The following is a 15,215-nucleotide window of genomic DNA, read 5'->3' as shown; positions in this document are numbered from 1 at the left end:
GCTTCAGCATAAATAGAAGAAAAAAAATCCCTCTCTTTTTGTCGAATTCAGAGTTAATCCTAAACCTCTTTTCACTAGATTTTCTACACTACTGCCATTTCCGGTTTCCCTTGGTAATATTCAGTCTGTTTTAAAGTGTGCTTACCTCTTGTGAGCTGCTGTACAGCTCAGTTCAGGCTACAGAACCTGCCGGAATGGAGAGGTAAATAGGCATTTTCCCCCTGCTGCGTTGCTGTTGCCACAGCTACGCTACTCCCGCTATCTGAAATACCTGAACTAACTTAAGTGAGCCATGTGTATGTAGTGACTCTGGCATTAGCTAGCATTTTAAAAGACCAGCCATCTTGGGTTATGGCTGCAAGTACATGCTTTGCCTGCCTCTTAGAACATTTCAGGATCTCCAGTGTTGTGAACTGAAGACACAGTTTGCCAAAGAAGCTAAGCCTGTACCACTGACTGTTACCTAAACTGAAGCTGAGCCTCTATGACTGACTGCAGCACTCCTGACAGAAAGGTCACATTGGTGTGGTGCCATTCACAAAGCAGCCCATTTTCTCCTCCTTGCTACCTGACCTGTCTTACAGCATGTTCTTCTGGTCTCCCTGAGGATAACAGCTCTCAAGAAGGGAAACAAGTCAGTTTCATAGCACTTTTCAGTCACAAACCTTGTCTTTTGCTTGGCAAGATCTGCTTTTTGTGGTTGTTTAGAATCATTTTAGAAATTCCAAGCTCTGTTGAGAACAGTAGTACACCATTACAGGCATCTCTCCTTTCAGCAGAGCTGGCAGTGACACCTGCACTTCTCCCATACGAAACGGTGTACGTTTAGGTTGCAGAATTCAAAAATGCGGCTACAATGCACATATCACATCACAGGATATTTTTCTTACTTTGGTTCAAACTTCATCTTGTTTGAGTTCCAGAAAACAGTCAGAAAGCCACAATGCCTTTCACCTGACTTCTTGACGAGCACCCCTGTCTCACACATGATACAGCACTGAAGTTTTGGCCAGTAGGATGTTTTTTGCTAAGGCATGGTGGCGAAGACTATGTAGCAAAAAATAAGTAATGGACTGTATCTGTATCTCACTGTCGTGGGCCTGGAGTTTTCACTTAAGAAGTAGAGATGAGCAACAAAGGATTTGATTGCAGAAGGTATGCTTTACGTGCTGTTTGAGGCACCTCCAATTTCCATACCAGAGTAATGGCTGTATAGATACTGTTACAGAGATATTCTTGGCTCTGGTCCTGAATCATCAGCGAGGATTGTGGGTTTGCTATTAAAAGAACAAGTGTTTCTTTAGAATCAAAACAGATTACTCTAAAGAAAGTGAAAATTACCAGAGCTCCAAGCCAGTCTGTCTTTCCCAGGATACCAATAGCTAGAAAAAAGCAGAGGTCATGGATCATGTTCTGTCACTTCACTCTATTGATATTTTTCATGTTTCAGGCAGACACCCAAAATTGGATAGTTTTGCAAAAGCAACAGAAACAAAGTGGCAATAATAATGCACACATTATCAGTCGTTCCCACACCCACAATCTTGACGCTACAACTGGGAATCTGATGTGCACCTTTTTCCTTTCTTTGTCTCCATTAAGCCATCAGAGTGTTTGCATTTCTTCGTAGAATAAATGTATTTACAGTATTTTTCAGTTATCCTAAAGGTCTAAAAAACCTGCCTCACTTTGTGGTATCGTGTCTTGAAAGACAAGAAATAATTTAAGGTGCTAGTTCTTCTAGATACGATCTAGGCAGGATCCACGTACTCTCTAAACTGGATCTGTTAGATTTTTTTATATGCTGGTAGTCCACTTAAAACAAGCTTACTCTCTTAGCATGTACAACAAACCCCTGTATAAATCCAGAGCTAAATTCCACCCACAGAAAGTCCATTGTCTAAGTCTATTCTGCTGTCAGATGGTGAACAATTTTGCCTGTTAAAACACTCCTTTTCCTCTTGAAATATGTTGGGTTTTCACACTTTTTGATACAGGGTGTATGACCAGTTGAGAACATATCAGCAGATTTCCATGTAGAGCTTCAGCAAAACTCTAGCAATCATTGGAGTGACTGAGGGGATGAACAGAGATCACTTCTTAGCAGCGGTTTTTTTATGCTGTAGTTTCTTCTGCCGTGCAGTGATAGAGGTCTTAAGCTTTCACTGGCATAAATACTTCGAAGAGCTCAATCACTGACTGGGATCAGAAAGAATCCAGGTCATACATCAGTCACCGTCTTCTCACCTAAACCTGTAATGTGTAAGAAGTTGTTTTTCCATCCCAGCTTTCTGAAAGCACTCAGGAACTTTGTCATCATTTAGTCAGTTTTCACCCATTGTCTTAGCCACACTTCCCACCTTTCAAGGGAGAGCAGTATATATTTTTTTCCACCTGTAAAAAATAACGAGCTTTTTAAATGTGGTGTCTCATCCATACAACTCTCAAAGAGAAACAACCTCGGAACCTGGTGGTTTCTGCTATGGAGACAGCGTGCCTTTCACACAACTCTGTGGGCAAAAGTGTGGTGCTGGCTATTGCCAAGCTGCGTTAAAATGTTGTAGGCCCTTAGCTGCTTCTCCAAGTCTACCATCTTCTCAGATCTGTCAGCAGGACTGTACCTGTAGTCGCTTCCTGGTCCCATTCTATTAAAATGAAGTGTTCAGGGGTTTTTTTAGGAGGCAAAACAGTATTTTTCAGACTTTTTAGAACAAGGTGAAGCAGCAAATATATATGCAGTTATTCTTACAGATTGGAGAAGGGATTACTAAGTAAGTATCCAGGACAGTAAGTTCTTTGTCCCACTGAGCTGCAGCCAATGCAAGCTCTCTGTCTACATTTTACGTACTTAGGTATGCATCTCCCCACGCCCTTGATCTAAGCACTGAAGTACCTGGTGAAGCTATTTCACTCTCCATCTTCAGAAATACTACAATATTAAGTACATCTTTTCATGTTCACCAAGGTCATAAAATTTATAAAGTTTTCAGCATTTTAAACAGGTAAAAATTTCTGTACTCCAGTAGTACGAGCCCTTTCCCTTTTCAAGCCTTCAGTTTAAAAGTCCAGTATGTTAGATGCATATGTTCAAAACATCAATATTAAATAAACTCATTGTCCCTTTGTCCTGATCTCCTCTAATTTTCTCAGTCATGTATTCGTTCACATGGAGCTCAGTGAATACTTTCTGGAGCAAGTATTTTTGTTTTAGCCACAGTTACAAATTCCTAATGAAGATTAAGTTGTTTAGAAAGAAGATACAGAAAGAAAAAGAGAAAGCTGTTTTACTACAAATAATTCTACTCAAGGAGTGGTAACAAGTGAATGAGAAAAAGCAGATTCAGTGTCACTGCTACCATTAACAGTTTGCCAGTGTTATCATAAGTCGCCAGATTTTGATGGGTCTTTATTAAAGCAGATCTTGACAACAAATGGAAAGGTATCATTGGTATAATTAAAAGCAATCTTAATAGTTTACATTAAGCTTCTATAACTTTTCTTACTTCTTTAATAAAAGACTAAGTATTACAGCAATGTTATTATCATAATAATTGCTATTGACATGATTAGCAGAATAGAATCATAGAACCGTTAAGGTTGGAAAAGACCCTTAAGATCATTGAGTCCAACCGCTAACCTATCACTGCCAAGTCCACCACTAAACCATGTCCTCAAGCACCACATCTACCCTTCTTTTAAATACCTCCAGGGATGGAGACTCAACCACCTCCCTGGGCAGCCTGTTCCAATGCTTGACAACCCTTTTGGTGAAGAAGTTTTTTCTGATGTCCAACCTAAACTTCCCCTGGCGCAGCTTGAGGCCATTTCCTCTTGTCCTGTCACTTGTTACTAGGGAGAAGAGACCGACCCCCGCCTCGCTACAACCTCCTTTCAGGTAGTTGTAGAGAGCGATACGGTCTCCCCTCAGCCTCCTCTTCTCCAGACTAAACAACCCAATTCCCCCGGCCGCTCCTCATAAGACTTGTTCTCTAGACCCTTCACCAACTTTGTTGCCCTTCTCTGGACATGCTCCTGCACCTCGATGTCCTTCTTGTAGTGAGGGGCCCAAAACTGAACACAGTACTCGAGGTGCGGCCTCACCCGTGCCAAGTACAGGGGCACGATCACCTCCCTGCTCCTGCTGGCCACACTGTTCCTGATACAAGCCAGGATGCTGTTGGCCTTCTTGGCCACCTGAGCACACTGCCGGCTCATGTTCAGCTGGCTGTCTACCAACACTGCCAGGTCCTTTTCCTCCAGGCAGCTCTCCAGCCACTCCTCCCCAAGCCTGTAGTGTTGCATGGGGTTGTTGTGACCCAAGTGCAGGACCCAGCACTTGGCCTTGTTGAATCTCATACCGTTGGCTCCGACCCAACGATCCAGCCTGTCCAGGTGCCTCTGTAGGGCCTTCCTGCCCTCCAGCAGATGGACACTTCCACCCAGCTTGGTGTCATCTGCAAACTTACTGAGGGTGCACTCGATCCCCTCATCCAGATCATCAGTGAAGATATTGAACAGGACCGGCCCCAACACTGAGCCCTGGGGAATAGTTTTAGCACATTATTTTTAAAAAATCATTCTCTGATATTAGCAATATTAATTATTTTGTTTATAAACTAGACCCAGTAAAAATTTTGATTGTTTCGGAATCTGGAATTTTTACTACTTTAACCACATTTACAACTAAATTTTTAGATAAAACGTAGTTAACAAAATTTGTAGTATTCAGAGCTTGTTTTTCATCATCACTCCTGCACGATGCCGTCTTTCACACCATCTCAAATGGTTAGGACCTCATTTTATTCCTTCTTTGCAAGGTGATGAGAGGTGGGACAAGCCACCCCTATTGGGCAATAAGGCCAAAGTTTTATTTTATGACCTGTTGCACATCCTGGTTTGGCCACACCAGCTACAGGTGAGAATTAAGTTCAAATGACAGAGAGTTGTTTTCCCTAACATAGAGCAATCTTTTGAGTTTATTTGAGAACTGCTGTTTTACAATAAGGGCTTTTGTCTTTGTCTCCTCTCTTCCTAGTATCTATAAATGTTTCTGAACTCTTACAAATAGAGTATTTTGTTATTGGGAAAGAGTATGTCACGGTTGTGTTTCTATATCTAGTTATTATAGTGCTTGACCCTCAAGATCTTGCTACAGAACGTTCTCATTTACACCATTTCTGTGAGTCTACAAAAGGTTTGTGATGAGGGCAGGGCTATCTTTGTCTTAACTACTCAGGACATCCATCCAACAAGCTTATTATATTGGTTATTCACATGAAAAGTCAAAGAATAGCTCAAATATCCTTGAAGGCATCTATTTCAACATCTGTCATGTAGCACAAAAGTATCTGTGTCATCATTTCCTTCTGGGAATACACTGTATTGTTCAAGTGTTTTCAACAAACTTGTCACATGCCACATTCTTCTAAAACAGCTGCATGAATAGGCAGTATAACCTAATATAATTTAACACAGAAGTCTTACGATTAGTCCAGTATTTGTGCACATATTCTCAAAATCTGTTCTGGAAATGTTTAGAAAATTATAAAGAATGAAAATGTTCAGCCAAAGTAATAATAAATGGTAGTTATTAAAAACTGAGAAGCTGAGTGCAGAATAATAACATATTATTATATGTTTTTCTTATCCTATAAGCAATAATTCGGTATCAGCATAGTCATTTAGGGGGAGGCGGGTGGGTCTTGACTTCCTGCTCCACCAATGGATATATAACCATGACAAACATACTTATTACTGCTCTTCAGAGTTGCACGCTGCTATAGCCTTTATGGGGTATGTTCAACTCTTTGTAGAGAATTCCTCTAAGTTTGCAGGGTAATAATGTATTTATATGTTTTTTTCCAGACAAGAAGCCCTTCTTGCTGCCATTAGTGAAAAAGATGCCAATATTGCTCTGCTAGAACTTTCATCCTCTAAGAAGAAGACCCAAGATGAAGTGGCTGCACTGAAACGAGAGAAAGACCGTCTTGTGCAACAGCTCAAGCAGCAGGTGGGTAGAGAGGGCTAGGAAGGAACATAGTTAATAATCTGGTGTGAGGTTATTATCTTGATTTATTGAACTGATGTATAATCTTGTCGTATGTTGGAATAGAAAGTGCATAAATAACAGTTTCAAACTAGCTACCGGTCATGAAGTCTATAAAACATGGTGGGGAAAGAAGAAGTCTCAGTGCTGAGGGACCTGGTGTCACTGCCCAAGTAGTAAATGTGGTAGAATGTATGGGAAACTGTGAATAAAAAGGACATTGGTTATTATCTTCTACAGGCACAAATAATCACAGATTCAGGGAAATGTAGTGATACTTCTTTTGCTGGTCTATATTTGATTGGGATTTTGTTTGGAATTTGTCCTTGCTGTAAAGCTCAGATATGAATGTGTTATACCACACAGTCTCTACCATGATTTCTAATCTGTGACAGAAGCACTATATGGGAATGCCAGCTACTAGGGTGGTATTCGGGAGGTCTTATGCTTGTGAGGAGATTGGTCCTTTCCTATTTCTGGCCTTTCCCATTTCTAAGATCTTTTTGTGGCATAATAATCAGAAAAAGTGTGTTTCTATTCAAGCCTTTAATATTGTGTTTCAGTATCCAATGCAATGTGAAAAATACATTGGCAATAAAACACAGGGGAAGCAAAAGGCATCCCTGGCAATAAGAGATTTAGGATCTGAAAAATCTGTGTAGATTTTTCACTTCAGCACTTCTGGTGGGTTTTTCTGAGTTATTCCCTTGCCACATTCCCTGTAATAGGACATATGCTGCTGCCAATCCAGTGTCAACTTCTTCAGTGCCACCGATTCCATTTTCATAAAGTTTTATATGCAACATTTCACCTGTCAAACAGATGATTTCTATTGCTGTCAAAGACAGCAAGACAAAATCAGGCCTGCTTTCTGATAAGCGATTTCTCTGCTTCTTCCTTAGGAAACACAAGTAGGTTACTGGCACTGTATTTTTAAAATAAAAATGATGGAAGTTTTAATTTAAGAACAGTAATTTCGATGCTTATACCAGCTTCAAAATGAGTAAGAAGTGTAGTTTACAGTCTTGTATTATTTACTTTCAAGCAACAGTCATAATTACTTTTACTTGTCAGCCAGATGACCTTGTACTAGAACAGGATTCAGAAGTGGTCACAGTGATGTAAAGTACTCATTTTCTTTGTGTAATTGTCCGTAGGTGTACCACCCTTAATATGCATTACCACTCATTCCAAGAGAAATTGGAACTTCATCAGTTCTTGTTGTCCTAAGTTTAAATTCTACCACTTTCACGCCCCTTGCCCTTCCCAGTTTCCTCCTGATTATCCTTTGTGGGTAGATGGAACAATCTTTAGTGTTCTGTGGTGGGGTTTTTTCTACTGAATCTTTGTGTATATTTATGTATTAAGGTTATGATTATGTGTAATGACTTAGGTTTCAGTTAGGTGGGTTTTTTTAATGTTGTAGTTCATATCATTAGTTTTCAGTGCTGATAAGTCTTACAATGTCATATGCTGTTCCTAAAAAGACTGGCCATTTCCTTCAACAGTGCTCATTCTAGGTGCTTTTCTGTGTAGGTGTGGGATACTTAATTTCCCAGATAAACTAAAACTGCAAAGGAGGTTAATTTGAAATTGTTCTTGCTATGAAGTGAGACCAATTCTGAGCTCATGTTGGAGCAATAGTCCTTTTACAAAACATTCTCTGCAATATCCAGATGCCTTTGAGGTTTCTGGTTCCAAAACTTCCATGAGCTACAAAGACTCATCATTGCTTAAGGTTGTATAAGATTGTCATCTTAAAAAAAAAGAAGCAGAAAATAATATCCTCAACACATCTGTACTATGAGTAGTATAAGTATAAACATAAAATCATAGCTAGTGGGGCTGCAAGGTATTCTCCAGTGCATCCCCAATCCCCAAGGCAGAATATATGTTTATATAAAAACAATCTAAACTATATTTAAACCATGCCTGAGAAATATTTATGTGACCTAATAGAGATATGACACATCCTTCCCAAAATCTATCCTATATCTTAAAGAGGTATCATCTTTTATCCTTTTTTGTGTGCAGCCTTCAATGCACTGAAAGAAAAGCTTCTCAAAGTTACTTATCATAGTAACAGTATCACAGTAATACTCACCACCTTTATAAGGTGCAGGGGATCTGACATGGCTTTTTTTTTTTTCAGTACCAATAGTTTTGGTATGTACTTTTTCTGCATCAATTCAATTCATACCAACTTTGACAGCTCCACAAATAGGAGATGGGTCAGAAGAGAAGGCTATGAGATTTTACAGGATCCTCATTACTGATATAGTCAAAGCAAATCCAATTTTTCCACGTTTTGCAAATAATCTGTGTACTTGGCCCTTGTGGTCCTCTTCAGTTTTTACAGGTCACCAGCCTCATATTTTCCAACACAACAACTATGCTGCTTCCTCAATTTAAGCTTTCTCTACATGGACCCTTTTCCACATCTTCAGAACAAAGGTCCATCTGTGTTTGCCAGCTCCACAGGACTATATAGCATTTCAGGAACTTCCTAAAAGTTTAGCTCTAATTTCTAAATTTACAGTAGAAATTGTGAATGAAGAAGATTTCAGACTTGCAAATGTATTAAACACAGCTGTTCAAGAACAGCAAGTGAATCCAGTTAATCAAGATCTCCTAGAAGGCTTTGAAATGCAATTCTGGAGCCTAAAAAGTTTATTCAACCCTTTAGATTCAGAACTGGGATCCTAACCTCAGTAATTCTTTCCTTCTGCCTTTAAGATTGTTTCAGAGCTGTTCAGCTCCCTGATAAGTATTTGGTATTTCAGTCCCATTTCTAAGAAATGCTTAGACTTTGTGGTGGGAAAGCAGCTTTTTCAGTTGGCTGGCAGGCACAGCTGACTAAAAGATTCCCATTTCCACGTACATAGGATGCAAATAGAAATGCTGAGCAATATCGGAAGGGGGTGGTTTGTGTGAAGAGTTATGCATGCTGTGGTAGGTACCACACGCCTGATTTCTGAATCTCACTGCAAACTGGAAAGAGCCTCTGAGAGAGATAACGCTTTAGGAAAGCAGTTTTCTGCTACGCTGCAATAGTGAGTGTGAATGGATCCAAGTGTGTATGATAAGATTCAGATTATGCCTTTTCATTGCCTGTGCTGGTTATCATTGAGTTGCTACGATGGCTACCACTGTTAGCACACTGGCTTACTGTTAATTGACCTTTCTTAGAGTGTAGAAAGATACAACTGTCTCCCGGAACAAAAACTCATTCTACTGATAAGCCTCAATTTACTTCTTGGGAAAAAAAAAAGTTCCAACTTCTTCAACCCCACAATTTCAGGTGATGTTAGTTAATTTAAAAATAGTGGTGAAGGCACATAGATTCATCAAGGAAACATTGTGCAGATTCTGGAGGGCTCTGCAGATATTTCTTGCATTAAGTCTCCTTTGTCCCTTCCCAACACTGTGTCACGTTCCTAGTCACTCCCAAGGGAAGGGTATTAGTGCAAAAGAGAGGGAAGGAGTCCTGCCAAAGACATTTTGGTTCTTTAATTTCTTTAAGTATGTGTATTAAAGTTTGGATGAAGAGAGGCATTTCGGAAAGAGGATATGGCATCAATGTTGTTTTAATTTAGAGTTTCTAGGCTCTGAATTGCAGGAATGTGCCTCAATATAGAGACCATTTCCTAATGAGGCACTCGGCATTGACCAGGCTTTCCAGTAAATGGAGCTGCCTGTTTCATATTGGTTGTCAGTTTGTATGAGGGATTTCCTCGATCATCGGAAAGGCAGGCCAATTGCAGGGCGAGGGTCACCTGCTAATGTGGTCCCAATTTACTTCCTCCCAGAGTACTTAGTCTCCGTGAGCAGTTCATGGAGAAGCAGTGGTTGGGAGGCTGCTTCACCAGAGGGGGCCAGGGCTGTTGCAAGAAAACAGAGCTGAAAATTGTCTAACAGAATCCAGATGTAGCGTGGCGAGCGCCAGCCAGCGTGCTCGGATTATGTGCCATACAGAAGCCCCTACGACGTGTGTCATGCTGGAATTGATGGAGACCCAAGGAGCTTTGGCCTGCTTTGTGGCAGCACATCCACCACTCATCTGTTAGAAAGTAGCCTGTTTGCCATTTATTCCTTTCTTTATCAAGCAAAGTTTTAACAATCAGGGTATATTTTTTTGTAATGGGATGAAACGCTACTCTGCAGCTCTGAGTTGTAAAGGGAAGGCATATCTGAATGGGCTGAGGTTTTCCTGTCTGTGGGCTTCGAGTCTTAAACACTTGGGGTTTTCTGCTAGGAGCTCTTTGGAACAAAGACTGTCATTTTCTGTGTTTGTACAATGTCTAGCACAGTGGGGGTCTGACTTGACCAGCATCTCTAGGCACTACTATGCCATAAATGTTAAGTGATAGTGGGGAAATTTTTAGGAGGCTCTGAACTGTATCAGTGTCTCTTCTGAGAGCTTGGAATATTATTCAGTTGAATTGTTTGTAAATCACTGTATTCACTTGTATTATTATGTAATGTTTCATAATTATTCCCAATTCTTTTATAATATACTGTAGCAGAAGTTACCAGGGACTAGCTTGATTCAGTGTTATTGATGATGGGATCTCAAAATTTTCATTTTAAGTGGTACGACTCCAGATTAGGTTAATACCGGGTACATTTTTATTATGCTGCCTTTTTCTAAATAAAAATCATTTTCAGATCAGTTCCTCAGTTTTTTAAGAACATGTTGAGTTTCGATCCTACACTTTCACATGCCCACAGAATCACCCAGCTAAGCTTTCTCCACATATTTCATAAACATATATTTTCTGCTCTCACAGAAGATCACAGATCATTAATGAAAAATACTGAATAGTACTGGGCTCGGGACAGCCAGCTCTGCGTAACCTGCTTAATTTATTCAGTTATACCTGTAATCTGTTCTTAAATACTATTAGTGATGGAGACCTTCAGTCTTGGGAAGTCTTTTCTATGGCTCATCTGTCTTTATCATTATAATGTCATTGTGCATCTGTAATGTCCCTTCATTTACTGCAGTCCATTACTACTTTTTCTATCTGTTATGGGCATAGAAAAAAATGACTATTTCTTTGCATTTTTTAGCAGCCCTTTTGGTTTACACAGAGGTATCTCCTCTGTGTTATTCTCTAAACCAGACAGTCTCATTTCTTCCAGTTTTCATGTGTCTTGTTTTCTAGATATCTGATCATTCCAGTTGTTCTTTCTTAGATTTTATTTGATGTCTTTTTTCTTTCTCCAAGTGTGGTATCCAAAACTAGACAAAGCTCAAAAGGAGGCCTTTCCTTAGCTGAACTTGTTCATAAGCATGTCATGTGAGACAGTGTCAGAAACCTTAATGGAGTCTTCCAAAACCTCAGCAGTTCCCACAGGTTCTCAAAAGTAACCATTAATAGCTTTCGTTATAGTAGATAAACTCTTTCCTAATATAGTATAGTCAGAACTAGAAAATTTGAAGGTATCTGATTTTTTTTTTTTAGTATCATTTGGTTTTTTCCTTTTCTGACCTAAAATGATATTCTCTGAGTACTGAAATGAATTTTGTTAGTCACCTGAGTACAGTTTTTAGTGAAGACTGACACAGAAAAGGCATAAGCACTTTGAGCTCCTTGGCTTTCTTTTTTGATGGCTTTCGCTTTTGATTAATTAGAAAATCAACCTTTGTCTTAAGTTTCCTTTTCCTTCTAATGTACCTCTCTAAAGTCCACTTTTTCTCCCTTAGTACTTCCCTTGCCTTACCTATCCTTGTTACATACACTGTTGCTGTTCTCTTAACTTAGTGAAAAGAGCTCCCATCTGTTCTAGTGAAGGGAGATAAGAAACCATGTTATTGAAAGTAGGGGTTATGTAGTCAGCTTGCCTGCCATTCAGAGGAATCTTTGATACCTTTTGTTCCCTTCTACTTCTATCACCTCATCATGAGCTTTCCTTCCTCTGTGGGCCAGCACGAATTGAGGGGCTGTTATTTACCATTCCCATAAATCGAGAGGAATTACTTGGTGATGACTAGTAGTACTAATAGTTAGCATTTATGCAATATTTAATATATATTTCATCTACCCATGCAAGTCCCAAAGCTGTTTTCTCTGTGTTACTTTGTACTTCTTCCCTGCAAAGATTTTGGCTGACTTTCTTTGTGAGGCCAAGGTACTGCACAGATTTGTTTCTCATGTAAATGTGGTTCATGGGATCATGAGGAAAAGGAAAGAATTTTAGATTCCAGGATAGCTTCTCCCTCAGAAAAATGCTAGTTTTCCACTGTTACTTGTTTCTCTGGAAACCCTGCACACTGACACCTGACACTCCGCTGCTGCGAACTTTTCCGAAGTGAAGTTCCACTGGTTGGAGTCATTTCTCTTTGTAACAAGAGAATGTAAAACAGGTCAAAGGAGACTGACAGGCAGGCATTTTCCTCTTACCGCCATGGAGCTGTAGCAGCATGACCACGCTTCTGGCAGTTTTTATTACCACCCTGCCTGATGAAATAATACAGATCCTGCGAGACATGCAGTTAGTCTTTGCATTGCCTCAGCTGCCCTGATTTGAAACCATGTCTGATGAGAGCGATTACCTTATTAGCAAACAAATTTATTCTTCAGGTGACATGGATACTATCACTGCAAGCAATTGCCAAATGTAGTGTTGTTTCTGTGACAGAACTACCGTTTTTCTCCAAGAGCATCTGAGAGGTCCCGGTGGTGCGATGGTGCCGGTGCAATGGAAGTTTAATGAGTGGCGGTACCTCTCAAACCATCATCAGAAGGGGACTTAGGAAGTCTAGGAAGATGGATTTAAGTTGTCTGAGTGTGGTGGCATTGGCTTCTTTATAGCTGAGAAAACAAACTAAAGTTTAATGTTTGAAACAAGTGATGAGATTCAGGGCACTTGGATCCATCTTTCTTTATTGATCTCTTCACCACAGTACCCACATACTTGCACTAGCAAGAGTGGAAATAGTTGCAAAAGTGGGGAGAGAAAACCTATGTGATAAAAAAGTTAAGAACAGATAGACAAGTTTGAAGGGGACTTGTATGTCAGAGGGCCCTGCATGTATTGCACAGAACAGAAGGTACTCTGTGAATTCTGGTATTCTCTGAATGCCGGATTAACCTATTCGAAACAGCAACAGACAGATTAATGTACTTTGCCAGGAAATTTTCAAGGAACAGTGAAGCATTTTGAGAACTACTGTCACTTGTAGTGAACTTGGTACCTATTAGTGCAGTCACAGCCTCTTTTACACACTGCATAGTACATAGAGTTGGTGTAAAGTCGTATTTTCACGTTCTTTTACCAACTCTATCTGTAGGGCCAAATGCAGCTTTACAGAATTTGCATCTACTGGCTTTAATATACAAGGATGCCAAAATATATAGTTTTTATAGTATATTCTTAGCTGTACTGACAATGTAGCTGGCATACATGTGAGCAGGCAGAAGTGGGGGAAGCACTCTGTACGCTTCCTATTCGGGAAGCTATTGGGCTAGAAACAGAAGAAACTTCTGGCAGAAGTGAATATATAACCACTAATTGGCTTTCATCAAGCATTGCCAGCTGTCAAATTTAAGCATCATGGCTTTTGTCGAAGGCCTATAATCCACCCAAATTATCAATCATAGCACTGCTTGCTTTGCTCCTCAGTAATTGTTTCTGTCAAGGGGGGATCTCTGCCAGGAGCAGACCCCAGCACCCTGACAGCAGCCGAGCAGGCACAGAAAGTAAGGCTTTGTCTTGCCCTTGAACACTGCTTCCTGAAGCACAGTGCAAGAAGCCCTTGCAGATTAAAAGAAAGCACCTTCTCTTTGCCATGTTCTCCAGACTTTTTTCCCATCATTTTTAATCATCGGTTACCACAGCAACAGCACTCAGTGTAGCGTCAGCAGTCTTTTCTGGGGCAGCATTTCACCTTCCCGTGGTATTACTTATATTCTCGTTCCCCTCTCCCTCCTCCTTTTACCTTTATCCACTGCCTCTTGTATTACTAAATAATAATGTATGCTCAAGTGTGCTCCTTGCTGTCACTGGCCTCACGGTGCTGGAGGAGGGAACTGCCTGTTGGCCCTGCAGTAAACAGCCACGTGTGCTTTCTGTTTGTGCCTTCACTCATGTCTCAGCCGGTAGTTTTTAGGGCATGGCAATGGTGACCACCTAGGTTTGCTCAAAGGGGAAGGTTCTTTGCCTCACTGAGTGATTGAGCTCAAAGATTTATAAGAGTACTTTAAAACTCAGGTGACAATACAGTACTTGCTACCCTTTCTTTCTAGACATTCCTAACATTTAAAAAAACACTGTGGACTAATATTTCCCAAGTTTGATATCAGTTTTCAAAAACCTGTTTCATTCTCTTAGAAATATTTCTCCATGTATTGATTATATTGAGTTTCATGTTATGATTTTACAGCTTTTTAATTCACCAAAACTTTGCACAAATAAATGTAAATTAATTGGATAGTTGCTGACAGCATCTACAGACACATTTACAGTATCTGTCATTCAAGGATTATGAATGCCTATACTAAGTTATTTAAGCAACAGTGTCCCTGACTAGAAAATCAGGATTGCTGGACAGGTCTAAGTTAGCAGTTGAGAGACCCTGTATTCCATTTCTGTAAGTGACAACCAGTCGGCTGGTGTTTGATATCAGTTAAAATTGTTAAGCCTCACTGGCTCACCGATAATCACTGTCATTTCATGTCGCAGTTGTACCGTATGGTGGTTTTGTGTAGTTATTGTGGCACAAACCACCTATCTGATAGCCACTGGTTTTCAATTAAATAAAGAGAATATATTAGAACAGGTCTTTTTAATGCAAACATCCAACAGAGCATTTATGTGTTTATTCCTATGAGACTCCTGTGCTCCAAGTTTTCTGTTGAGAATAGTTACCCTCCCTGACAGTCTGTGTTAGCTGATGAGTTAATGAGATAGCTGCAAAAGCTCAGAAAGAGCGGTTTAGACTAACTCAAGATTGCGAAATAGTTGTTCATTCAAGAAATAAAATTATGGGTGCATCTTCTTTTGCTTAACTTCTACGATATGTGGGGTAGTTGGGAAGGACCCATACACGACTACTCCCTGTTTGTTGTCCAGCGGCAGGATGTGCCTCAGGGGTAAAAAATTTGAGCTCTCCGACAATCGGTTCTTGTGGCTGGGTTGGTTTGGCATCACTCTCTTGGTATTT

At 40.1% G+C, this 15,215-nt stretch overlaps 1 protein-coding gene across 7 annotated transcripts in view; it reads left to right on the top strand.

The window, feature by feature from the left end:
• The window catches only part of ERC1 (ELKS/RAB6-interacting/CAST family member 1), a 303,504-nt gene that overhangs the window by 241,471 nt on the left and 46,818 nt on the right, over positions 1-15,215 (top strand). For all 7 annotated transcript variants that reach the window (XM_075115935.1, XM_075115897.1, XM_075115945.1 and 4 more), the window contains one exon: positions 5,866-6,010. In XM_075115935.1, coding sequence (XP_074972036.1) covers positions 5,866-6,010 — 145 coding nt within the window. The remainder of the gene's footprint in view (positions 1-5,865; positions 6,011-15,215) is intronic.

Source organism: Phalacrocorax aristotelis, chromosome 1 (assembly GCF_949628215.1).
Source record: "Phalacrocorax aristotelis chromosome 1, bGulAri2.1, whole genome shotgun sequence".
In the NCBI taxonomy this organism is placed as follows: domain Eukaryota; kingdom Metazoa; phylum Chordata; class Aves; order Suliformes; family Phalacrocoracidae; genus Phalacrocorax; species Phalacrocorax aristotelis.
Note: the sequence above shows the minus strand (reverse complement) of the source record. Positions and strands in the feature narration are given on the sequence as shown.